The sequence below is a fragment of the Lipotes vexillifer genome, unplaced genomic scaffold (assembly GCF_000442215.2).
Source record: "Lipotes vexillifer unplaced genomic scaffold, Lipotes_vexillifer_v1.1 scaffold397, whole genome shotgun sequence".
NCBI classification, from domain to species: domain Eukaryota; kingdom Metazoa; phylum Chordata; class Mammalia; order Artiodactyla; family Lipotidae; genus Lipotes; species Lipotes vexillifer.
This window is the reverse complement of record NW_006772681.1, coordinates 2,661,058-2,686,436: the sequence shown is the minus strand read 5'-3', so window position 1 is coordinate 2,686,436 and position 25,379 is coordinate 2,661,058. Positions and strand designations below refer to the sequence as shown.

The window sequence follows — 25,379 nt, the reverse complement described above, 5'->3', positions numbered from 1 at the left end:
CCTTGGAGCACAGAGATTCGCGTAGAGCCAAGCACAGGGGCCCTAACTTGGGGGGTTGCGGGGTTGGGAGGGCAACATGCGCCCTTCACCAGCAGCCCTGAAAATTGTCCGTCCAGCCTGTTCCACAAGGGGGCTCTCCCTGTTCTCTTTCTACTGCAGCTTCTCCCGTGGGTTCTAGAGGGCTCCTTGTCCTGGACCCCTTCCTCTGGGGGTCTCCTGTAAAGAGCAGGGCCCAAAATGTGACCCAGAGCTCCAGGTGGACCCTGAACAGCCCGGGGTCAGCAGAATCCTGGCTGGAGATTTTCCTCCTGTCAGCTTGTGTGGGAACAGAACTCGCCCCACTCCAGCTCCCAGTTCCCGTTTCGTGGCCAGTCTTGCTGCAGTGGCTCCAGCTGACAGCAGGGGGTGCTCTGAGCAGGCACTGAAGGTCCCCTGGCTCAGTGGAAAGAATGGCCCGGTGGCTTCCCTGACATCATTTATCCTGTGAATTGGGTCAGAGAGCCAAAGCTTTCATCTCTTTGTTCAGGCTCTTTCTCTCTTCAGGATTTTTACTTGTTAGATGCAGAGCCTCTTCTTCCCTCTGGGAGCCTCAGTTTCCCCTTCTGAAATGAGGGTAACAGGACCTGCCTCACAGGTCACCATCTGGATTAAAGTTAATAACTTCTCCAAAGGGCTGACACTGCCTGGCACATAGTAACTAAATATACATGTTTCCCTTTTTCTTTCTGCAGAAACTTTCTGTTCTGTGCCAGCTCCCACCCCACTCAACCTAGTTTCTAAGCTTCTGGTTGCTAGAAACTAGTTTCTAGTTAGACGTGGGGCAGGAATGTTCCACAAGGGGTCTCATGGACCATCTTTGGCCATCCTTGCCAGACTGATGGTGTCAGTACAAGCTGAAATGGGAGCAGCTAAAGGCGCCTGCTTCCCAAGTAGAAGAGAAAGGAGGCTTTGTAGGCTCTCAAAACTCTTCCCTCTGGGATGGTTCACGTGTTGTTGTCCTGAAAGCTTAATAACCTGAAGGAGAAACCCACGCGGATTTTGTCTGGGCCTCCCCCCTTCCTTTTCTCTCTCTTTCCTGTTGGCCAGATTCTCTTAATGAGGTTTGATTCCCTGACAATCATGGAGATTTTGCTAAAATGGAGCAGGGGGAGGGGTGGGGGAGGTCAGAGGGCTTATAATGCTCCCTTGATTCTTCAGAATCCTTCAGATCTTCTGGGATCTGACAGACTCCTCACCAAGTCATAACCTGAATTGGAGCCCAAGCGCGTGGGAACCTGCCCCCTGCCGTAGTCAGGAGCAGTTTTCGGCACATCTTACTGTGGAGCTTTTCACAGGACACAGAACCAGAGACCGCGTTCTAGGCCTGCCTTTGCCGCTGGCTCACTCTCTGACCTTGGGCATGGTGCTTACTTTCCCCAGCCCTCAGTTTCCACATCTGTGCCATGAGGGACTTGGGTCAGAGCAGTGGTTTCAAAGGAGGGAGGCACTTTCGGGCACTAGGGCAGCCCAGGCCTCCAACTTCCACGGCGGGGGGCCCTGTATCTGTGTTACATATTGGATTGCCATCCAGATTTTGTGTGAAGAAAGTATTCTGTGGTTGCAAGAAGATTTAAATCCCATTGGCCTTCTTGCTTTTTTGTTGTTGCTGTTGTTCGCACCTCGCGGCTTGCAGGATCTTAGTTCCCCAACCAGGGATCAAACTCGGGCCCCTGGCAGTGAAAGCACCGGGTCCTAACCACTGGACCACCAGGGAATTCCTGGCCGCCTTGCTTTTTTAACAATTCTAGAAGTCCGTCCTTCCCTCTTAAGTGTTGCTTGAAAAACTCTAGGGGAGGTAGAGGGCTGTTTTGTTGATGGTTGGCAGTGCTGTACTCTCAGTGCTTTGGACCAGTGATGATGCTTGGACCTCTAGATCTTTTCCTTCTATGATATGTTCAGGTCAGTCCTCTTCCAGTCTTTCTGTGGATTTTGTTAGAATTCTCCAAGAACAGGCCTTGGTATTTGTTTCTTTGGGAATGAACTCCACAAAGTTCAAGCTGTTTCAGCCATTGTAGTGACTGGCACTAACCTCTAGAGCTGGCCGTTTGGTATATTTTGGTCTAATCTCTTTCCTTCCAATTAGCTCTTGCAGAAAGGTCCGATTTCAGGCTGTGGCCTGTGAAACTTAACTCAGTGCCTCCCCAACAACTTGACGTTAGATCGCAGTTGGGACCCATATTCCATTGGCTGTAAGTCAGCAAGGCTCTCAGGCATTCTTTTCCTGACTCGACTAACTGTGACCTTGAAAAAGTCACTGACCTTCTCTTGGCCTCAGTTTACCCATTTGCACAATTAGGAGATTGGACTGCAGGAACTCTTAGGAATTCTTTTGGCTCTAGCCTTCAAAGATTCCATGTGATGTAAGCTACTTTCCCCTCTGACACTGGCAGCTTTATTATTAAAAGAGGAAGAGTCCTGGACCATCTGTGGATTTCCATTCCCCGATGGTTAACACGGGGAGGGTATGAGACCGCATCCCATTTTACCCAGTTAGGGTGGTGGTTGAGGGCATCAGTAGATAATTTGTTGGGTGCCTTGATGGGAAGAGTAGCCTTGATGAGGCTGACCAGCATTGTCCTGCCTTCCTGTCCCCAGCCAGTTGACCTTGACCAAGGGGGCAGGTTGACCTTGGTCCCTTCTTGCAGAGGGAAAAAGTGAACCATTTCTTCAGGTGCCTGATATTTCATGTTAACTCTTCTTGCTCCAATTAAAACGCAGGGTTCAGAGCATTGGGTATTTATAGAAAGAGAGTACATTAGGCCAGAAGAACTCAGTCTCCTAAAAGTGACCGCCACACAGCAGGAAGAAAGGGAGGCAGGCCTCGCAGACATGCTTGCTGACGGCAGACTCTCCAAGGTAGACGTCCTGGTGGACAAGTTCACCTTTGAAATGGCCACAGAAGAAAAGGTGGGAGCCAAAGGAGCAAACACACAGCGACAAGGAAGAATGATCACGAGCCCTGAAGGCTTCGAGTCAGTGTGGGAGGAACGCCCCTGGGTCAGGGAAGGCCCAGGAGGGGCTTCTCTGGCTGCAGGCTGCACGCTGGCAGGAACGCTCCCAGAGGACTCCTGGTTCAGGGTGGACCCTGGGGAGGCAACCATCAGGAAGCAGCGGGCCTCCAGGGGTCAGCTGGAGGGCCCGGCGGAGCTAAGGCAGAAGTGGGAGGAGTTCCAGGCTTGTGGAAGACCCGCCGCCCCGGCCACTGGCCCTGCCGAGGTGGATGTCCCCTCTCCAGCCTCCGACACGGGGGGACTCCGGTCATTTCTGCTGGACCCAGCCTACACAGAAGCCAGAGCCGACTCGAGCGATGAAACCGACACCTCCTTTGCAGAGAGAAGCTTCTATTTAAACTATGGAGAGAAAGAATCTGAAGACCAAGTCCTCCCTCCGGCCCTGGAGAAGAGAGAGCACTTAGATGCCCCACCTGGCTGCGAGACCCGGCGGAAGCTCTCGGAGGAGCTCACGGAGAGCTCAGAGCTGGACTCCTCAGGCCCGTGGGGCTCTGCGGCCGCTGTCGGCAGAAACAGGCACCACGAGGGTGAAGCCCACTCAGCTTCCTCGGAGGGAGGGGCGGGGCCCCCCAGGAGCCAAGGACCAGATGACCTGGAGGTCTTTGTCAAGCAGCTCGGAAAGGGACCTTCTCCAGGGCTGATGTTTGCTGAGTACGAAGCCCGGTGGGAGGTGGAAGGAGAGTCTCCCCACCCAGCATCCTCAGTAGCTGCAGAGGAAGAGGCCCCCCAGAGCGGAGATTTGATGGGAAAGGCTGAGAAAAGTCCCCCAGGAGAATGGAACCACTCACCTCACAGAGGAGGGGGCATGCGTCCAGACCGCCAGGCCTGTGTCCTTCCGTGGGCCGTCCCTCCTAGCGATGTCAGGAAGCCAGCCAAGCCGGACAGAGGCAACTTCCTGCCCAGAGAGAGGGGACCAGTTCACATCCAAACAGGAGAACCTGTGACAGAGGACAGCAAGGCCCCAGCGTTTCTTCAGATGGAGGAGGTGATCACCCCCCTCCCAACCTCACCCCGTCCCTTTGCGGCTCAGACATCTCCAGAGGACGCTCCTTCAAGCCCAGCCCCTTATGGGTCGGGGGAGCCTGTGCAGCTCAGGGGCCGCTTTGGAGAACAGTCCCCCGTATTTCTCAAACATGCCCATCCTCCTAAAGAGAGCCCGGAGCCCAAGGACCGAGTAGGGCTGGCTGTGACCCCAGACGGAGGTGAGCGCAGGGCCCCTCCCATCGCCAGCAGGAAGCCCAGAGTCGTCCCGGAAGAAGCCCAGGGGTTGCTGTTCCCTTCAGGGAAGCAGAAGGAGATGACCTCTTTCCAGGCTCTGGGTCAAGAGGGCTCCCTGGAAGATATTAGCAAGACCTCTGTGGCCAACAAGATTCGGATCTTTGAGACCCACGGAGCTGAAACTCGCTGGGCGAGTCAGGGTGAAACCAGGGCCTTTGCAGATGAGTTGTCTTCGGAGGCCTCTGTGGGGCAGGTCGAGCAACAGCGGAGCAGGCGTTTAGACCTGGGATTTGCTCAGTTTCAGCCCCCAGAGGACTTTGCTGCCCCCAAAGCCACACATTCCTCCATGATGCCGCCAGCTACCAGACACTTCTGGGAGGGCATTTCTACCCCATCCCCCCGGGAAAGATGCATGGACGTCGAGCTCGTGTCCCCCAGTCCAGGCTGCGAAACTACACTGGAGGAAGCTACTGGGGGAACTGGCCACGTGAGCCCCCGCCCCCATGTTGCCCCCAGCCCGGGAGCTGACCGCATGCCGCGTAGCTCTTTAAAAGCATGTTTCTGTGGCCCCTCGTCATTACTGCCACCGGAGGCTGCTTGTCCATCCCTATGAGTTCTTTTCCCTAAACGGGCCTGAGCGTAGCCCAGGCGGAATGACGGGTTCATCTGCTTGGCCCATGTTAGCTTAGCCACACAGACCCTCGGCTTTTGGTGTGACCTGGTGCCCGGAGGGTCACACAGCGCCGGTGGAGAAAGTGGCACCGCCTCCAGCAAACTACACATTTGCTTTGCCTTGCTGCCCGCACCTGCTGGGTTCCTACCGTTTTGCTTGGCTTGTCCAACGATCTTCCTTCATCCTTTCCCTTCCCTGGTGCTCCTGCCTTGGGGAAGCTGACAGTCCAGAGGTTTCCATCCTTCACTTCCGGCTCCCTCTCGGTCCTAGTGCCAAGTTCCTTTCTGCCTCCTTAAGACTAACTGTCTTCTCTAATCCAGAACAAATCCGGAGACGCGGTCAGGCAAGAGAAGCACGTTACCAGCTTAGCAGCGAATCCCCCAGGAAAGGGGGGGCACCTGAGATTCACCAGCCCCTCAGGCCCGCAGGTCTCTGCAGCCCCTCGGTGCCCTGATGACCTGGTCATCTTCGCCTGGCCAGGGTGCATCGCTGCCTTAGATCCCCACCTGCTCTGGCAGCGCCTCTTGTGGCAGCTCAACTCTGGCTTGTCTGGAATGAGTCCTCACACCTCTCAACCTTGCAGAAACTGGCTAAATGGAGGCTTGTCTAGCAAGTGAATCTCTTAAGTGTACCGAGTCTCTAGAACCTGAAGCCAAGTACTTTAAAAATATTTGGTGGGGGTTAGATTGGTCTTAAAAAAGAATGTGGTAAAACAGCCAAAAATGTGTGTGGTGTTTAATCCCTGACAGGCCAGTTGAGAGGTATGTATGTCCGACAAGAGTTGCTGGTCCCCCTCCAGCACTTCCTTGGCCTGCTGTTGTCAATTACACTGATGGGAGCAGAACCTCCACTCACGGAGCTCAGGGTTGAAGTGATGTAGCGCCCAGCTCCCAGGAATTACCGGTGTTGCTCCTCCCTCTAGATGATGCTGACCCCTCCCACAGAGACTCAGTGGAATTGACAAACCGTGTTGGCTTCCTCTTTGTTCCTCAAAGCTCTTGGCTCCAGCCTCTCTCCCTCCCTGTCCTGGGTGGTCCTGAATCCCTGGGTCTCCCTCCTTGGTTTTTGCCTCCTTGATGTCCGCCTGCACGGATGGGCCTGGGATCCGGGCTCCCATCCCTGCCTTGTGCGCAGTGCCGCTTCTGATAAGCTCCCAGATCCAAACCTTGGATGGGGCCTCCTGTCCAGGACCAACTGGCAGGATGTTTGCTTTGTACTTGCTTCTGCCGTCAGCCGGAGACCCTCGGAAAGGAGTGTCCTCACCCTTGAGAAGTGTTCTTTTTTTTTTTTTTTTTACCCTTATTATGGTGTCAAAGAACCTTTCCGGGGGTGTTTTTCTTTTCCTGACCTCCTCTTCCATTTGGGGCATCGAATGGCCCCAAGATTTCTTCTGTCATTCACCATCTTGATTTCTCTCTTTCTCTCTCTCTCTCCCCCTATCCCATACCCCCATTCCTTTGATTTTACCTGGCCATAGAGAGCAGGGCTGAGGGAGGGCTCCGAGGAGAAAGTCAAACCGCCACGGCCCAGGGCCCCAGAGAGTGACACGGGAGACGAGGACCAGGACCAGGAGAGGGACGCGGTGTTCCTGAAGGACAACCACCTGGCCATTGAGCGGAAGTGCTCCAGCATCACGGTCAGCTCCACGTCCAGCCTGGAGGCCGAGGTCGACTTCACGGTCATCGGCGACTACCACGGCAGCGCCTTCGAAGACTTCTCCCGCAGCCTGCCTGAGCTTGACCGAGACAAAAGTGACTCAGAAACCGAGGGCCTGGTGTTCTCCCGGGATCTCAACAAACGGGGCCCGAGCCAGGATGACGAGTCTGGGGGCATCGAGGACAGCCCGGACCGAGGGGCCTGCTCCACCCCGGATATGCCCCAGTTCGAGGTACAGTGGAGCATCATCAGGACCCGGGCCCACTGGGCACTGCATGTTCAGAGGGCCCTGGGCCATGTGTGAGAAGACTGAGCCACCAGCCTGAAGCTCTGTTCCGTGTTGCATGACCGCCCCTCCGCAGAACAGCATGGTTCTGTGCTCGCATGTTCGGCAGCTCGGTTTACCCCTAACGTGCACTCCTGGGCGCTTTAACCCGATGACCCCATGTTTTTTTTTTTTTTTTTTTTTAACCTTATTATGGTGTCAAAGAACCTTTCCGGGGGTGTTTTTCTTTTCCTGACCTCCTCTTCCATTTGGGGCATCGAATGGCCCCAAGATTTCTTCTGTCATTCACCATCTTGATTTCTCTCTTTCTCTCTCTCTCTCCCCCTATCCCATACCCCCATTCCTTTGATTTTACCTGGCCATAGAGAGCAGGGCTGAGGGAGGGCTCCGAGGAGAAAGTCAAACCGCCACGGCCCAGGGCCCCAGAGAGTGACACGGGAGACGAGGACCAGGACCAGGAGAGGGACGCGGTGTTCCTGAAGGACAACCACCTGGCCATTGAGCGGAAGTGCTCCAGCATCACGGTCAGCTCCACGTCCAGCCTGGAGGCCGAGGTCGACTTCACGGTCATCGGCGACTACCACGGCAGCGCCTTCGAAGACTTCTCCCGCAGCCTGCCTGAGCTTGACCGAGACAAAAGTGACTCAGAAACCGAGGGCCTGGTGTTCTCCCGGGATCTCAACAAACGGGGCCCGAGCCAGGATGACGAGTCTGGGGGCATCGAGGACAGCCCGGACCGAGGGGCCTGCTCCACCCCGGATATGCCCCAGTTCGAGGTACAGTGGAGCATCATCAGGACCCGGGCCCACTGGGCACTGCATGTTCAGAGGGCCCTGGGCCATGTGTGAGAAGACTGAGCCACCAGCCTGAAGCTCTGTTCCGTGTTGCATGACCGCCCCTCCGCAGAACAGCATGGTTCTGTGCTCGCATGTTCGGCAGCTCGGTTTACCCCTAACGTGCACTCCTGGGCGCTTTAACCCGATGACCCCATCTCTTGCCTGAGGTCAAGTGATGACAGGCAGTCTGGTCCTACGCGACTCCTCCTCCCCCTGTCTGTGTTGCATGGCACCTGCAGAGACCGTGTGCTTGTGGACTCACGGGGGCGCCTGCCCCCTGCTCTGAAAGCCAGATGGTGTTTTCTGATCGCGGCCCTGGCTCCCCTCCCCAGGGCCTGGGGTCTTGGGGTAGTGGTGGAAACTCTTAGAGAAGAGGAAACGTCATCACCTGGGGGGGACGACACAGGGGTAGACTGCGTCTGGGTGTCTCTGCTCCCTGTCCTTCTTTCAGAGGATCTTTGTTCACATTTTTCCTTCGCTCTCCCACCTCTTCCAGCCCCAGCTACCTCCCATGTTACAGGCATTGAAACAGGAGCTCATCTACTCTGGGCTTTCACTCCATGCTATACCCTCTGGAGAAGGTGTCTCCTCCCTTTCTCTGCCTTGCAAACTTGTCACGTTCCAGGGCCAAGTTCAGATAGCACTTACCTAGCAAACGCTTTCCTGACAACCCTGGGCAGAAGTGTTGCTCCCTGCTCCGCCCCCTTGCTCTGCATTGCTTCTGCTTCCAGTGGTATCACAAGTAGTCAGGTTACTGGCTGACAGGTCTGCTTTCCTACCAGGTGGCAGCTCCACTAAGCTTTTATATTCCAGGCACTAATGATTAACTGAATGAACGGCTAGATCTCCGAGTTACAACCATCTAGAAGAATCCCCTCTTAACCACCCTCCCAACAAGCTAACTTTCATTCATTTATTCAGCTCACATATGTTAGCACCTGCTGTGTGTATAGCCATGAACTAGGTTCTATGGAGGACTCAGAAGAAACTGATCATTTAACATAAGACTTCTAGAGGAGGCGTGGGAAACTGGTGGCCCTGGGCCAAATCTAGCTAGCAGATGTGTTTTCTTTGACTTTGATTTAAAAATCAGGGCACTGAATATAAAATCCAGGGATTTTTTTTTTTTATATCATTAAAAAACAAAAATCAGATGATCCGGTCACTCAGGCCAAACCTGATTGGACCCCATGTGCTCTCCAGTTCACCCCGGTCCTCAACAAGCCCGCTTCACTCGTTTACATCTCCTGCCTGGCCCCCCACCCCCATCCCGGGCCTCCAGGCGTGACTCCTACTCTAAAGAACAGTTCAGAGAAAGCAGCTGGGAGGTGGTGGCATAACCATTGAAGTCATTCAGGACTATGTATTATCAGGAAAATGCTGAGTGTGTGGCACGGCACAGAGCATGTTAATTGAATGGTGAATGTTCTCTTAATGGTAGCCTGAAACCCGGCATGCAGCCGCCATGAGGTGGTATGGTGGCAGGGTCATGGGCAGGCTGTCCTGGTGCTGCTGGTGGTTCTGGCTCCCCTCTTGGGCTGTTTGTCTGTGACATCACACCAGGCCTCTTTGGCCCTGGCCTTCGACCCCCTCTGGAGACTTGGTCAGCGGCAGTGGTGGGAGATAACCTGCTGACCCCGCGCTGCCGTTGCCTGTGAGTAGGAGTCGTGCCGGGGCTTGAGATACAGAGTGTTCTTCCCTCATCTGCCTACAGCCTGTGAAAACGGAAACCATGACAGTCAGCAGCCTGGCTATCAGGAAGAAGATCGAGCCGGAGGCTGTACTGCAGACCCGAGTTGCCACTGTGGACACCACCCAGGTAACCTGTGCCTTCCTGTGCACACTGGGCCTAGGTACTGGGCATTTAAGGGTGGGATCCCCATCATGGCCAAGCCCCTCGGCCAGCTCTTGCTACCTTGGCTCCCCCGGAGCCACCATTTTAACCCTGATGCTCTTCTGAGCTTCATTGTCCTCCCTGAGCTCCGGGTGTGGGTGGTGGGATGGGTTCTTATCCTGGGCAGACTACACCTCTTAAAGCCTCAATTTTTCCATCTGTAAAATGGGGAGGGTCATGTCTCCTTCATCGTCCTGGGAGTGTTATAAGGACTAGCGGTTAGTGGATTAGACCATGGCTTTCAGATCACTTGAAGGAGGTGGAGAGGTTTCTTAAGATATCCCAGGGGAAGAGGAGAGAGAACCCAATTCAGCTTGGGTCAGAGCAGCTCACATTGGGTCATTTTCATGTGTGTGCACGGGGGTTCCACATCAGACTGACAGAATGAACAAACTGAAAAAAAAAGATAAAATATCGTTTGTCTTAGCAAGATGAAACATACTCAGTCCCCTGGAGACACTGTTGTAAATAGACACAGGTGCATTACTTACAGTGCATTTCCCAAGTTCCTTTTGTGGTTTTTAAGCTTTGAAAATGGAGACTAAGGGTCTGATAGATGCCCTCTTGGTTCTTTCTGGCCAGAGGAACCGCAGTGCTGGGGACTTTTTTGCCCTGGAGACCAGTCTTGGTTTTAAGAACTAAGGAAAGATGTAAATCTACAAAATGTGGGCAACTCTGTTGTTTCCAGACTTTTTTCTCTCACTTTTATAACATGCATAGAGGTTTATGAGGCTGCTAGTGCAGCTGTCAAGACTCTTGAGTTCTGACAAGCTGTGTGACCCCGGGGCAACTTACTCCCTCTCTGCTCTATTTTGTTTTAGTAATGTGTGTTGGTTTTGTTTTTATACAAAGAAAACTAAAAGTGGCCCCAAATTTTACAGCTCAGTAACCCCTATTGACATCAAAACAAAATAACAACAAAATATTCACAGTCATGAAATTCAAACAGAACCAAATGAATTTTTTTCTGAGTGCTCCCAGAGAAAAAAATATACACATACCAACATATGTCCTTATATCTCTAGGTATTTAAATTTTTTACACAAAAGAGATCATTCTCTTTTACACTTTACCTTTTTTCTTTTTTTTAAATAAATTTATTTATGTATTTTTGGCTGCGTTGGGTCTTTTGCGCACGGGCTTTCTCTAGTTGCGGCGATTGGGGGCTACTCTTCGTTGCGGTGCACGGGCTTCTCATCGCGGAGGCTTCTCTTGTTGCGGAGCACAAGCTCTATGCGCACGGACTGCAGTAGTTGAGGCGTGCGGGCTCAATAGTTGTGGCTCGCGGGCTCTAGAGCACAGGCTCAGTAGGTGTGGCACACAGGTTTAGCTGCTCCACGTCATGTGGGATCTTCCTGGACCAGGGATCGAACCCGTGTACCCTGCGTTGGCAGGCGGATTCTTAACCACTGCGCCACCAGGGAAATCCCTACTTTTTTTTTTTTTTTTTTTTTTTTTTTTTAATACTTACCTTGGAGATCACTCCATGTTGGCACATGTGGCCCCACCTCACTCTCCTTGTTCCCCCTTAGGAGTGGATCCTGATTTAGCATGCCTTTATCACCTATCAATGGACCTGTGATGGTTTTGGTCTTTTGCAGTCAATGTTGAATGCTGCAGTGAACTTTGTTGTTCAGACTTCCTGGCGAAATTTTCAAAGTTTATGCCTGAAGGGTGAATCCCTAGCAATGGGCTCGCTCAGTCAAAGAATACAGGCATTGAAATTTGGGTAGAATGTATCAAATTATATGGGATTATTTTCCCTTTGTGAAATAAAATGATTGGAATGAGCTGGAGGACCTGTGAGACCCCTTTGTAGTTTGGTCTGTGTGTGGACGTACCTCCTCCCCAAGTGAATGTTTGCTCACACTGCCTGTCACTTGGTACCTGGGGATGCCACGAGCCCAGGTGGCAGATGTTGCAGGCGTATCTGGCACCCTCTCTCTCTCTTCCCTCTCTAACAACTCCTCCTCTGGCCAGCAGGTTGACGGGACTGCCCCAGGGGGGAAGGAGTTCATAACAACTACTCCCTCCATCACCACGGAGACCGTATCAACCACCATGGTAAGTAGGACCCGAGACCTCCCTCTGACCAGCCCCATTGCCCCTGAAACAGCCAGATAACAAGCTAACCTCGCCAGCTATGGCAGGAAGTCCTCATCCGCCCTCACAGCATCAGGTGTGGCACACACAGTCAAACTTTTATTGTCTGACACACAGTCAAACTTTTATTGACTGGCCACAGGACATCCAGTCAGACCTCAGTTTTGCAAATTGAATAATGTAGGAGGTGGCATCCCTGAGTCTCAGTCATCTGGACCATCTCAGCTACGGGAGGGATAAAGATAGGATGGTACTATTTGATTAACTGACTGTCGGCAACACAGGAGGATTGTGCCTGAAAGTCCTCCCTGAGTGAGGTCCATCCTCCTGGCAGCCATGGCTCAGGATTCGGGACTGTGTCCTGAGGGACCCTGTGGTTCTGCTAGCTATTTGCTGCCTGACCCATGAAGGAAGGTCTTTAGATGTCCTCATCTATAAGATGGGAGTACTCCCCATTCTGCCTGGTTCACGGGCTCTTAAGAGAGTTCAGTAACATCAGATTCTTCAAATGATGACACAGCACAGCTAGCATTCAGCCACAGGTTATGATACCATGCAGTGTGCTCATGGGGTAAAACCAGAGCTGTGAAGTGGATGCTCTTTTTCCCACCCTTTACAGATGAGGAAAATGAAGTTCAGAGAGGTACAGTGACTTACCCAAGGTCACACAACCAATACGTGGTAGAGCCAGGTCAAACCCAGGCATTGTGATTCCTGAAGCCCCACTGTCCACCTCAACCGCTCTGCTCTGCTCCCTCATCCTGACCGTTGTGAACAGTGGCTGCGTGGGGCTGGGGCTGGGGCTGGGGCCGAGCAGGTATCAGTGCCTGGGCCAGATCTGTCTTGAGCTGTGGGAGGTTGTTTTCAAATGCTTTCTCTTGCCAAACCCCTCATATGCACATAGGAAGAAAATTACATTAATTTAGACTACCCAGCAGGAAGGTTTTGAGTAAACAAAGATTTTAAGAGAAATAAGCCCAAACCAGTTATCAGCTTGCACACTCTCCCCTGGTCACTCAGTTCCTCCTCTCCCCTCACCCCTTCACCACGTGGCATCAGGATGCTTATCGGGCTAAATGTAAATTCGTACCGTGGTGAGCAGGCAGTCATATCATTCATTTACTCATCCATCCATCCATCCATTCATTTGTTCTCAAAACATTTCTTAATCTCTCCTCTGCCCAGTACGGGGAGTGGAAGAAAAGATACTGCCTGTTAGAACTCATTCATCGAAATAATAATCACAGGCACATCAAATGGGCTGTGCCTTTGTGTTTAGGTCCTGGGCACACAGTGGTGAACAAGGTCCAGCTCTCCCACTTCCTGGCTGGATGACCTTGGGCAAGTTACCCAAACCTTTCCAGACCTCAGTTTCCACTTCTGGAAAATGGGGTGAGGGGGAATAATAGCATGTCCCCCAAAGGGTTGATGTGATGCTAAACTAAGGTAATCTATGCAAAGCCCTCCAAAGAGTGCCTGGCACATTACAAGTGGTCTGTAAATGTAAGCGGCCATTATTTTTTCCTGCCTTTCCTAGGGGGCATAGGGTGTGGAGTGACATTGTAGGAGCTGGGCAAGGCTTTATCTAGGGGGTGACATCTGAGCTATTCTTGAAGGATAAATTAGGGTGCAGTCATGGGAGGAGGTCTCCTAGGCTGTGGGAACAGCGGATGTAAAGGCAAGGATGTGAAGGACCATAGCATTTAGGGAAAGGAAGTGGTCAGTGAAGCAAGATGTCAAGTGTGTGTGGGGGGGGGCAGGGGGAGTAGAGGCTGGAAAGGAAGGCTGGGCCGGGGCCTGAAGGGCCTCGAATGCCATGTATGAAGTTCAGACTTCATCCTGGAGACCGTGGAGAATCACTTCAACTTTTTAAGTAGGGGCATGATGTCATCAGATATGTGTTTCTGTGTTTTAGAAAGATTACTCTAGCAGCCCGTGTGGGACATGACTGGAGCAAAAAATTCCTTTCCTTGGGGGCGTGGGTCCCTTTTTTTATTCTCCTTCCTTCCTTCCCCTCCTCCCTCCTTCCCTCCCTCCTTCCTTCCTTCAGCAAATATTTATTGAGCACCCACGATGTGTGGAGTAGTGTGCCAGGCGCTGTGAATCCAGCTCTGCGGGAGACAGACAGCATCTCTGAGCCCACATTCTACTGGGAGAGACCGGAAGAGCAGGCAGGGAACTAGTTTAGGGGCGGGGGCAGGGCCAGGGTGCGCGGAGTCGGAGGCTGACCAGGAGGTCAGGGTTGAGGGTGCCTGGAGGGAGCAAAGTACAGGATTGGGTCACTGGTAGAACGTTCAGGTGATAGGAGGAAAGACGGGCCGCGACGCCGCGCACCAGCCCCGCTGGTCTCCGAGAGCGAGCGCGGCCCTGGGAACCTGTTAGGGAGGAAATTCCCAGGCCCCGCCCCAGACCTATTGACTCAAAAGCTCCGGGGCGGGGCCCGGGGGGGGGGGTCTCTGTTTTCACAAGCCCTCCAGGTGACACCCCTCAAGTCTGAGAAGCACTAATAGGAACAAGGAGCACGGGGCGGGGGGGTGCTCTTTAGCGGCAGGTGTGTGTTGGGGGTGGGAGGCAGCGAATTCCATTTTGGGTCTGATGAGTCTGAGGCGCCTGTGGGACGTTTCCAGGGGAAAGTGTCTATAGGCAAGTCTAGGGTTCAAGCAAGATCTGAGCTACAGATAAAGCGAGAGGGGACAGTGGCCTCGATGAGGCAGTGGAAGCCTTGAGTGGCTGAGGCGTCCCAGACAGAGGCGGCGAAGAGGAGAGCCCGGAGTCCGCCGGAGGAAGGGCCGGGGGCGGAGATGGCGGTGTCACCTTAGCCACGGAGAGGAGCTGCGCCTCCTAGAGGCGGGAGAGGGAACTGGCTGAAGATACAGGAGAGGCAGGCGGAGCAGCTGGCACCTTGTGGTGCCTTGGAATGACCTGTGTCCCCGTCAGTGTGAAGGTGGAGGTGAGGCTTTTCCGGGAAAGAGGGGTCAATGGGAGAAGAAGAAGCTTGAGGGGAGAAGGGCCTGGAGGGACAGTAGGATTCAAAGGGGCTTGTGGCTCTTTCCTACCCTGGGAGAAAGGAAGCATTGAGCCCAGAAGGTTGCCCTTTTAAGACCTGCTGCTGGGCCACATTCTGGGACTGCCTCTGAGAAAGTAAATGCCTTGTGCATGGAATGCCAGGTAATCAGGCCACCGACAGCCTCAGCTGGAGGCAGCCCTCGGGGAAAGGTGGGGCGAAGACAGAGGGCTTCTGTCCTCACCTGTCCCCTGGCAGGCAGAGATCCAGATCTAGTACCCTGCGGCCCACTGGGGAGCTGCAGAATGGACACAGCTTCTGGGCCCCTGGACAGACAAGGCTGAGCCCTGAGATGGGGCAGGAAGTAGGAGGTAGAGGCCGGCAGCTGGGCCCCTTCCAGATGTGGGCCAGTAAGTCTGGGGCCAATTCCAGGATCATCTAGGAGTTAGATTCCAAGGTAGGACCAGGAGAGCTGGCTCAAGGGTAAGTGTTCCAAGGGCAGAATGGCATGGCAGAAGGAGTGCGTTGAATTTGGAGTCTGACCAACTTGGGTTTAAATCCAGGCTCTATCGCTCACTTTCAGGGGGGCTTGAACAAGCCACTTAACATGCCCTGACCTTCCAGTTTCTCAGCTATAAAACAGGAATATTAAAACAATTTCCTATGGTTGTTCAGAGGCTTAAATGAGTTCATGCATCCTTAACACAATACTTAGCACATAGCGAGTACTCAGAAAACAGTAGTTAGTATGTTCTTAGTAGCCAGCCTGTACTCCTATATTTACCTGACAGATTTCCGTTTGCAAAGCCCTTTCTCCTCTGTTATCTTCATAATGTCTCTGTGAGAGTGGGACAGGGGTCCCCTTTTAAAAAAATTTCTCAAGACTTTATTTTTTGAGAGCAGTTTTCAGTTCGCAGCGAAATTGAGAGGAAGGTACAGATTTCTTGTAGACCCCCTGCCCCGGCACACATACAGCCCCCACCACCAACCCGTTATCAACACCCCTACCAGGATGGGACATTTGTTACCACTGATGAACACACACTAGAGGGGTCCCTTCATGTAGGTGAATCCCTGAGGCCCGGAGAGCCGAAGTGGCTCCGTCCGGGTCACGTGGCTGGAACGTGGCAGGGCCAGGACCAGAACGTGGATGTCTCGACTCCTTTATTAGTGCTTCCAGGGGGCAATACCGCGTCTTGTTCACCACAGTGTCCCTAATGCCAGGCACTCAGTAAATGTTTGTTAAATGAGTGGGTAAGTGTGTAAGCATGTGTGTGAGCGAGCGAGCGAGGGATGAACAAGAGCAGACTGGACTGAACGATGCTTTCAGCTCTCTGCTTCTGACGTCACTATTCAACCTTGTGGCCGTGAGAGCTGCATGGCCACGTGCTCCAGCCATCCTGAGGGCCCGCCCACCTGAGACCTGGCCCTCTGAGCACTATTGTTTCCCCAGGAGAACAGTCTCAAGTCCGGGAAGGGGGCAGCTGCCATGATCCCAGGCCCACAGACGGTGGCCACGGAAATCCGTTCTCTTTCTCCGGTAAGTGGGCAGGGCCAACGCAGGCTAGGGGACTCCAGGCAGAGAATGTGGACGCGGGTCCACAGGTGGCCTGCAGCAAGTACGGCGTAGAGCGTGGGAGGCTGCCCCTTTAAGTGCAGCACCAGGAAATGGCATCACATTCAGATGCCCACAGGGCTCCCTGGTCCCCACCAGAGTCTCATCCATTGGTGGTGCCTGTGATGTGACAGCTGCTTTGCATCTGCTCTCCTTACTGACCAGGAGGAGCAATGGACTAGGGCTCCAGAAGCTTGGACTCTGGACCCAGCTCTGTTGGTGGCTGCCTCAGTCGCCCACGTCTGTCACTGTGAGGTCTCTTGCAGCTCCTGTGTTCTCCAGTTCTGTTGTTTTCATCGTTTAGTCCCAGAGAGAGCACGTTCCCAGCCCTGACAGGGTGGGGGATTGGGAGGGCTCTGTTTCCACCTTGGATCCCTCTGTTCATTCTTGTAAGATGCCAGGATTCTTAAATTCTAGGGTCTTGTTAGGATTCTGGACCTCAGGAATCTCAGGTCCTAGGAATCTTAGATTCCAAGGTTTGAGGATATCATGGGTCTAGCTTCTGAAGATTCCAGTATTCCTGAGTTCTTAGACTCAGTGTCTCAAAGCATCTTGGCTTCCAAACTTCACCTTCATGGGACCCCACCCCCACCCCGACTCCTCCCTTGGTTTACCCCACCCCCGCCCCCGTCCTGCAGAGTCCAGTGTCCTCACCTGAGCCCTGGGTGGGGGGTGGTTATATTCTGCAGATCATCGGGAAAGATGTCCTCACCAGCACCTACGGCGCCACCGCGGAAACCCTCTCCACTTCCACCACCACCCATGTTACCAAAGTGAGTAGCAGCAGGATGTCGTATGCCCCCAGCCTGGCTGTGGGGCTCGGGAAGGTCATTGCCATGGCTCTGCCTTGTAATGTGGACAGAGAAGACCTGCGGTGTTCCCAGTTTCTGGGAGCTTTGTTCTGTGATAAGGGTTGTCCTAGGTGCCGACCTGCCCTTCAGTGTTGACAGCCAGGCTGGGGGGATGAGACCGTCTCCTTGGAAGAAATTGTGAACCGTGGCATTTGCGCCTTATAGATCCTAAGTGCTAGAGGGATTTAGAGGGGAGCGATTGAAGGAAGGCTCAAAGAATGAGGAAGGGTCTTCTGGAAAAAATGGGGTTTGTATAGCGTCTTGGAAAGCCAGGGCGGACTCGTGAGGGAGGATGCAGACGTTCTAAGCCACAGGGAAGACGGGAACAGAAACCGTGTGTTTGCTTATTCATTCACTGAGCAAATGTTAGTGAGCATCAACCTCACGCTGGCCTCTGGGCTGAGGGCTGCTGGAGGGGCTGCAAGCAATGCACATGGGGAAACGGGAGAAGCGGTCTCTGTCAGGAAGAAGCAGCACGTAGGGGACGTAACTGGGAAATTAGGTTGGACTGGAGGTAGGGGAAGCAGAATAGAGACAAAAGACAAATCCCAGGACAAATGTGATAACAGAGGGTCTGAGTCTGAGAGCGATTGGAAAGCCATCAAGGTTTTCAATATGGGGAGTGACCCAGTGAAAAGGGGTTTAAGGAGAGGAGATTAGGTCCACCAGGATGTGCAGGCAGATGGGAGAAAGAAGAGAGAGAGAGTCTCTCCATAGAGAGACTAGGGATGGAGGGCCTGGCGCAGGGTGCGGGGAGGAAGAGGCAGTGCCAAAGAAGGGAGACATTCCTGGTGAGACAGCCATGACTTAGCCCATGAGGACAGAGGGCTGAGGACAGGCTGGCCAGCATGTCCATGCCTGAGTGGCCAGGGCCCAGGGCAGGGATGGAGGCCTGGAGGACAGAGGCCAGAGCGCCAGGATGAGTTGGAGGTTTTGCTCAGGCATCAAAGGAGGAGTCTGGTAGGCAGTGCTGGCCCTTGATGAGCACAGACTGTCCCAGCCCTGCCCACTCCCATGCAGCACGGTCCCCAGAAAGCACCCACTCCTACCAAAAGCATCAGTGAGCAATGATGACGTCACTGAAAGCTTTATGGGAAGGTGTTCCATCACACACCCCACTGCATACAGCTCAGATAACTCTTCTTACCAAAGTCCCTCCTAGCCCTGCCAGCTGGGAGCCCCCCTCTTCTTTCTGTCCACTCCCGACCCCTGCTGGGATTTCCCTTAGCCACCACCCGCCTTCAATATGCCAAGCAAGTAGGTCCTGCCCCATCTTCTACTTCTAAACTTGCACCCGAACCCCACCCCTTCAGAAAAGAGTGGCGGTTTTAAGCATATGGTATAAGCATCATCAGTGCAGTTTTCTAGTATTGTTTGAAGTCATTTAAAGTAGAACCTTGTCACCATTCACATTTCATTCATGTGTTCATTCGACAAATCCGCATTTAGCACCTGTCCTGGTCAGGTTGGACAGGGGAGTGGGGAAGGAGGGGATCCAGAGATGAACAAAACACAGCCCCTGCCCTCATGAGCACCAGCCCAGTGAGCAGGGCCAGGTCACACACACAACGTCAGTACAAGGCAGAGAGGCCCAGAACCGTGAGAGATATGAACTTGCCGCTCAGGGAGTACCGAGGCAGGGAGGAGGAAGGATCGCTCACCAGGGTCAGGGTGACAGCATTTGAACCGGGCTTGGAAGAGCTAGAGGGGGCAGCTTGGTAGTTGGGGGAGTGGTGGCAGCCAGGCAAGATGTGCAGTCTGAAGTCCCAAAACCAGAAAGAGGAAAAAACTGAGGGAGCTAGGAGAGAAGGCGACTGCTGGTTCCAGCCTTGCCCTTGAGGGATGCTTTGGACCGGTCCCCTGTCGAGGCTGCTGCCCCAGCAGGACCCGAGGCTGGCCTCACCTCCCTCTCCCTCTGCAGACTGTGAAAGGAGGATTTTCTGAGACGAGGATCGAGAAGCGGATCATCATCACCGGGGACGAAGATGTCGATCAAGACCAGGTATGGGGATGGGGAGCATGGTTCCCAGTGGCACTGCCCAGGCCCCAGGCCCCCCCGTATTGGTTTACCCATGGACGGCTGCATCTGTGAGCAGAGATGTCCACTTCCTACTGACCCTGTCCAGAGGAGAAGCCCTCAAGGAAGGGGCACTGAATGGGAGTCAGAAGGTGCCAGAAGACCTGAGCTCTGGCCTCTCCCCTTAACTCCTGGTCCTCAGCTGTGTGCTGGAGGGGCCTGTTGGTCTCCGTGGCCTCTCCCGTATTCCATATGCTCTGACTCCTCACTTTGCCGTTCTTTTCCTCCAGGCCCTGGCTTTGGCCATCAAGGAGGCCAAACTGCAGCATCCTGACATGCTGGTAACCAAAGCTGTCGTATACAGAGAAACAGACCCATCCCCAGAGGACAGGGACAAGAAGCCACAGGTGAGGCTCATGGGGCTCAGCGGCCATGAGACAGAGGAGAGAACAAGGTCCTCCGAGGGGCATTTCCGTCTGAGGACCCACCAAGAGGCTTGGTCCCCAGCACAGCTCTGACCTCCCCAAGCTCCCTGGTTTGGGGCTCCAAGTGGAGAGGTAGCTCCCTCAGCTACGACGAATCAGAGTGCAGAGGGGGAAGGAAGGCTGGTCCCTTGGTTTCTTTGGGGTTTCAGGCTCCAGACCGAGAAAAGTCAATCCAGAAGTGGTCAGAACAGGGGAGAGAGGATTGACAGTGGGTACTGAGATGGGACAGACAGAGACAGGCGTACCCTCACTGGCCATTGCCTGTAGGCTGGAAGTCGGAAAAAGTCCTGCCAGGCCCAGGGCCACATTCCTGTCCCTGACTCTCTGTCTCCATCACCGGTCACTGGATGTTGCCAGGGAGGAATTTTTTTTTTTTTTAATTGAAATATAGTTGATTTACAATGTTGTGCCAATTTTATTTTATTTTTTAATTTTTTAAATTGAAGTCTAGTTGATGCCAAGGAGGAATATGATGGCCAGAGCCCTCGATCCCATCTGTCTTGCTAGATTGGAAGCCCTTCTCAGGCCACCAGGGGCGAGAATCTTAGGGACCCCAATCCTTACTCTTTTCCACTGAAGGGCTATCAGTGCCTTCGTGAATAAGAGGAATGAGATGGTGCTGGAGCAGAGAGGTCTTTTAGCAGCTGAAATTGGGGGAAGCTGGGGGAAGGGTTCTGGCCCGTCTAGAAGTTTACTGAATTTGGTCAGACCAATAATGACAAAATCTCACAGACATTGAATTGAGTGAAATAAGTCAAACACAGAAAGTACATACAATGTGAGTCCATTCATAGGAAGTTCAAAAACAGGCCAAACTAATCAGCGATGATCAAAGTCTGAATATCGGTTCCTTCTGGGATGTGGCATTGACAGGGAAGAGCCACAAAGGGAACTTCTAGGGTGCTGGAAATGTCAGCGTCTTGAACTGGGGGGGTTGCATGGGTGTGTATGTATGTAAAAGTGGACCAAGCTCCACACTTAGATTTGTATACTTTACTTACTTCACACCATATACCTCAATGAAAAATAAATGCATTTCAAAGTCCCCCACAAACAGCAGGTCTCCCTTTTGTCCTCTTCCCTGATGAAGAAACCCAGTGTTTTCTAGAAAGATACAGAATGTTTCTTTCTCATCCTTTGATTACCACCCGCTTCGTGTCAGAAGGAAAAGGACTGAACTTCCTGCAGTGATGGAAATGATTTTCTGTGCTGTGCAGTGTAGGGGCCACTAGCTGCACACGGCTGTTGAGCACTTGAAATTGGCTAATCTGAAATGAGATGTACCTTGAGGGTAAAATAGGTGCCGGATTTTGAAGACTACATATGGAAAAAGGAGTATAAAATAGCTCAGTAATTTTTATATTGATTACATGTTAAATGATAATGTTTGGATATATTGGGTTAAGTGAAATACATTATTAAAATTAATCTCACCTGTTTCTTTTTACTCTTTTTCATGTAAATTAAAACATATGAATTTTAATTTAGAAATTAAAATTTTCTGTATAGCTGGAAAATTTTAGGAAACCAGAAATACTAGAAAATTTAGAAAGTACTGTCTAGAAAATCTATTATCTAAAAAATTTTAAATTCCGTCTGTGGCTTCATTTCTGTTGGACAGCGCTGGTGTAGAAGATGTATAAACTGATCACGGGCAGAGCCTGCCTCCCAGCCTTCCTCAGACTTTCAAGTAAATTGTCACTCCTGTCCTGTCAGTTGCCCAGTTATTGTTGCTTTTTGTCTCCCAGATCTCAGAGTGGTAGAGTGTAGGTCACTTGCCAAGCTGGTGCTGGGCAGGCAGTATCAGCTGGGGAACACAAATACTAGAAAACTATTGCCATAAAGTCTGACTTAGAAGTGCTGGGCCAGGACCTGGGAATCTTTATTTATACGTTGGTCCTTAGGAAGTCCATGTGCAGCCAGGTGTAGGAGCCACTAATGCAGAGAACTCTGTGCTGGGAATCAGGACCTGACTCCAATCCCAGCCATCCTGCTGACTTGGCTGTGTGGCCATTGGGGTCTCAGTTTCCTCATTTGCAAAAGGAAGAGATGGGCAAGCCCCCTTCCAGTTATGTACAGTCCTCTGGCTGTTTGTTTGCTTTCCTAGCTTCTCGTATCTTCTCCATTCCCCGTCTCACTCCTCCTCGTCTTTCCTGGGGCAGCCCAGCCAGCCCCCCAGGCTCCTGCCTGCCCGCGTTCCCTGGCCATTTGGAGCTCTCGTCCCAGCCTCCACGTCCTGCCCACCCCATGCAGTCTTTCACATCTGCCTACCTCACTGCTCCCTTTGCGGTTCTTCCTCCTCGCCCCTGTTTTAGTCCTTTCTTTGCTGCCATTGTCCCACGCATCACCACACACCCTCTCTCTCTCTTTTGGATCCTTCTGTAAAGGTCACATTGTTATGTTGTCCTTGAGAAACAGAAGTTTCTCCCTTGCCTTTTCTGCCCACCTGCTTTCCCATTAGTTATCGCCAAGTAGGAACCACCTCTGACTTTTAATATAGTCAGACTCACTGATTCTGGGGGAAAGGTCTTCTCTGAATTAGAAAACTCTTTTTTAAAGTACTTGAAAAATGTTGGTTTGATGGATGGATGCATCTTGGCACCCGGGATGATAGTCCTGACTCGAATCTCAATCCTGACCGTTATTAGCTGCGCAACTTTGAGCAAGCTATTTAAGCTTCTCGGCCTGTGTTTCCTCATCAGCCAAATGACAATGACAATGACATAGTAACAATTGCGGTAACTTATGGAGTCCTTACACTCTTCCAGGCACCTGGCTGTGCACTAGGCACAGTACTGTGACCTGCTCATTCATTTTACAAAGAAGGGAACTGAAGCTCTGAGATGTTAGGCGATTTTGCTCACAGATTTGGAGCTGGGAACACAAAGAATTGGTTAGAGAGTCAAACCTCATCTGTTAGACTCCAAAACTGCCTTATGGCCTTAATCTCCTGACTACTCTGACTGTTCACAGTATCTATCTCATAGGGTTACTGAGATCATACATCTACAGTAGTAAGCACCATGCCCGGCACATAGTAAGTGCTCAATAAGAGTTAATTATGACTATGATTACTATTAACACAAAGTAAGCTAACAAAATGCTGCCCGTTCGGACTCTGCTGTAATAAACAGAAGAATACATGATCATACAGTGTTGTTTAGATGTCCTCGGTCCTTCTGAAGTGTCTGTGGGCTTTAGAAGATATCCCACAAACCCAGAATCATGTGTACACTGAGTTTTGGGCAGGCACTTTTATTAATCGATGAGGAAACTTAAGGTGAAGCCGGCACTGTAGGAAAAAATCCTCAGAAAGTAGCAGAATGGAGTAGCAAGAACACACCCAGCTTTGGACTCAGAAAGTGTGCCCAGAGGAACCTCCCTGGGCCTCAGTTTTCTAATCTACAAAATGGAGTCAATCTATTAAACTGGAGCTGCTGTAATAATTAAACAACATCTAGGAGTGTCAGAGTCCTCTCAGGCTGCTGTAACAGAACACCGTAGACTGGGTGGCTTAAACAACACACACTTAATATCTCACAGTTATGGGGGCTGGGAAGTCCAAGGTCAAGGTGCCAGCCAGTCTGGTTCCTGGTGAGACCCTCTTCTGGTTTGCAGACAGCCGTCTTCTCTGTGTCCTCACGTGGTGGAGAGCAGAGAGAGAAGTTATCTCTCTCACGTCTCTTTTTATAAGGGCACTCATCCTATTTATGAGTGCCTTCTAAAGGCCCCGCTTCCATATACCATCACCTTGAAGGTTAGGGCTTCAACCTGTGAATTTCAGGGGGACATAACATTCAGTCCATAGCAATGATGTACCAGGTGGTATCTCACATACAGAAGGTGCTCGGCGATGTGAAGCTGCTTCCTTGTCCCAATAGTTTTGTCACGTTGAGGGGTTGATGAGAGCCCTGAGCAAGTCAGACCCTAAACTTCTATCACCAGCCTGGTGCACGAGACCCTGTTTCCACGTGGGCATCCATCTTGCCAGTCATCTTCTCTCCTCTCCCTGAATCCTCCAGGAACACCTGTCCCTGCTCCAGTAGATCTCTTTATGAAGTTCTTCCTCCTTGAAGTTCTTGCTGTGACTGTGAAATCACGCCCATCTTACAGTCTTCTCTTCTCTCCCTGCAACTCACAGGCCAGACGTGTGGCTTCTGCTCCATCTTTGTTCACTGGCCTGTCTCCTTCAGGCAAGACCTGTCTCCCAAACATTGCCAGCAAGAGGGCAGCATCCAGCCAGCTTCCCAGAGCTTTCTTACTTTCAAATTTTTAATTAAATGGGGGTGGGGATGACCTATTCCAAAGCAGGAGCTTAGGGTTCTCACCTTGTTTCTGCCACCAACTTGCTAACCCTCTGGGTCTCGGTTTTCCCATTTGTCAAATGAGCTGAGAAGGATCAAATTTCTACAACTCCTTTAGCACCGGACGATATGTAAGTGGCAAAGGGCAGGGACAATATGTCACTTGTTAAATGGTTTGGGGTAGTTGCTGTGTGTCAGTCATGGTGTTGGGCCCTGGAAAGACAACAATAAGTAAAACACAGCCCTTGCCCTGAATGAGATCGAATGTGGTTAAGTTAACAACAATAGTAATAAGAACAGCCAGTATTTACTCAGCACTTACTATATGCTGAGCCTTGTCTTGAATCCTCCCTACAACTTCGTGAGGTGGGACCCATTTTACAGAGGGAGCAACTAAGGTCTAAAGAGGTTAGGAAACTTGCCCAAGATGACAGAGCTAGTAGACTGTGGAATGGGATTTGAAACTAGGATTGTCTGATTTCAGAGCCCCCGCCCTTAACCACTGAGTTCTGGAGTCAAACCTGAGTTGGAATCCAGACTCCAGTTTCTTTACTTAAACACTCGTCTCTGGGGTTTAACCCCCAGGACACAGCAGGCAGTGGCAAACAGAAGGGAAAGACAAAAAAAGAAGATCTGCAATCACAACTAAACATTTCTTAGAACTGAGAGCAGCTAGAAAGACAAAATGAAACAAGTATAATCTTAGCTTTCAGCATTCAAGGAAACTTGGACAAATTTTCCAGCCAAAGTAAAAGATACCACCTGCCTGGAAACAACCCAGAAAACATGCATGGCCTTTGGAGTCAGAGAGTCAGACAGAGGTGGCTTCAGTTCTCAGCGGCCACTTTCTTATAAGCTGTGTGGCCTTGGACAAGTCACTCTGTCTTCCCTAGTCATAATAAATGGCACACGGTAAAGACAGGGAAGACAACCTCTTGCCATGTATTTAAAGATGAGTGACAAAAGTTACTAACTCTTCTTGTCCTCCTCCTTCCTTTGCATCTTCTCCCCGCAACGCCTCTGGCTTCAGGAATCCTGACCTCTGTGAAGAGATGCTGGCGTTTCTGGTCCAACCCAAGCCAGAGAACCGTAAAGAAGGGGCCTTCATTCTGGATTCTCCAACTCAACACCGACGTCCCAGCTGCGACGTACTGTCCCTGACAAGAGACTGGGAAAGGAAAAGCATATATATATAGATATATATAGATATAGATATATATACAGGAAACATCACGTCCTTGCACTGCTGCCGGGGCTGGCCGAGCATTCGGCCGACAGCAACGGCCAACATCTGAATGCCTACATTTCCTTTGCAGACAAACTGAAGAACTGGTGGGATTGTTCAGGGAAAAAAAATTATAACAACAATAATCCCTTGCTCCGCCCC

At 51.8% G+C, this 25,379-nt stretch overlaps 1 protein-coding gene across 3 annotated transcripts in view; it reads left to right on the top strand.

The window, feature by feature from the left end:
- The window catches only part of EPB41L1 (erythrocyte membrane protein band 4.1 like 1), a 70,004-nt gene extending 44,631 nt beyond the window's left edge, over nt 1–25,373 (top strand). The window contains exons 15-22 of one of the 3 annotated variants that reach the window (XM_007447751.1): nt 6,419–6,829; nt 9,434–9,538; nt 11,594–11,677; nt 16,174–16,260; nt 17,025–17,108; nt 19,108–19,188; nt 19,494–19,610; nt 25,023–25,373. In XM_007447751.1, coding sequence (XP_007447813.1) covers nt 6,419–6,829; nt 9,434–9,538; nt 11,594–11,677; nt 16,174–16,260; nt 17,025–17,108; nt 19,108–19,188; nt 19,494–19,610; nt 25,023–25,031 — 978 coding nt within the window. In that variant the 3' untranslated portion in view covers nt 25,032–25,373. The remainder of the gene's footprint in view (nt 1–6,418; nt 6,830–9,433; nt 9,539–11,593; nt 11,678–16,173; nt 16,261–17,024; nt 17,109–19,107; nt 19,189–19,493; nt 19,611–25,022) is intronic. The other 2 variants (XM_007447753.1, XM_007447752.1) reach the window with 2 other exon arrangements.
- The last annotated feature ends 6 nt before the right edge of the window (nt 25,374–25,379 follow it).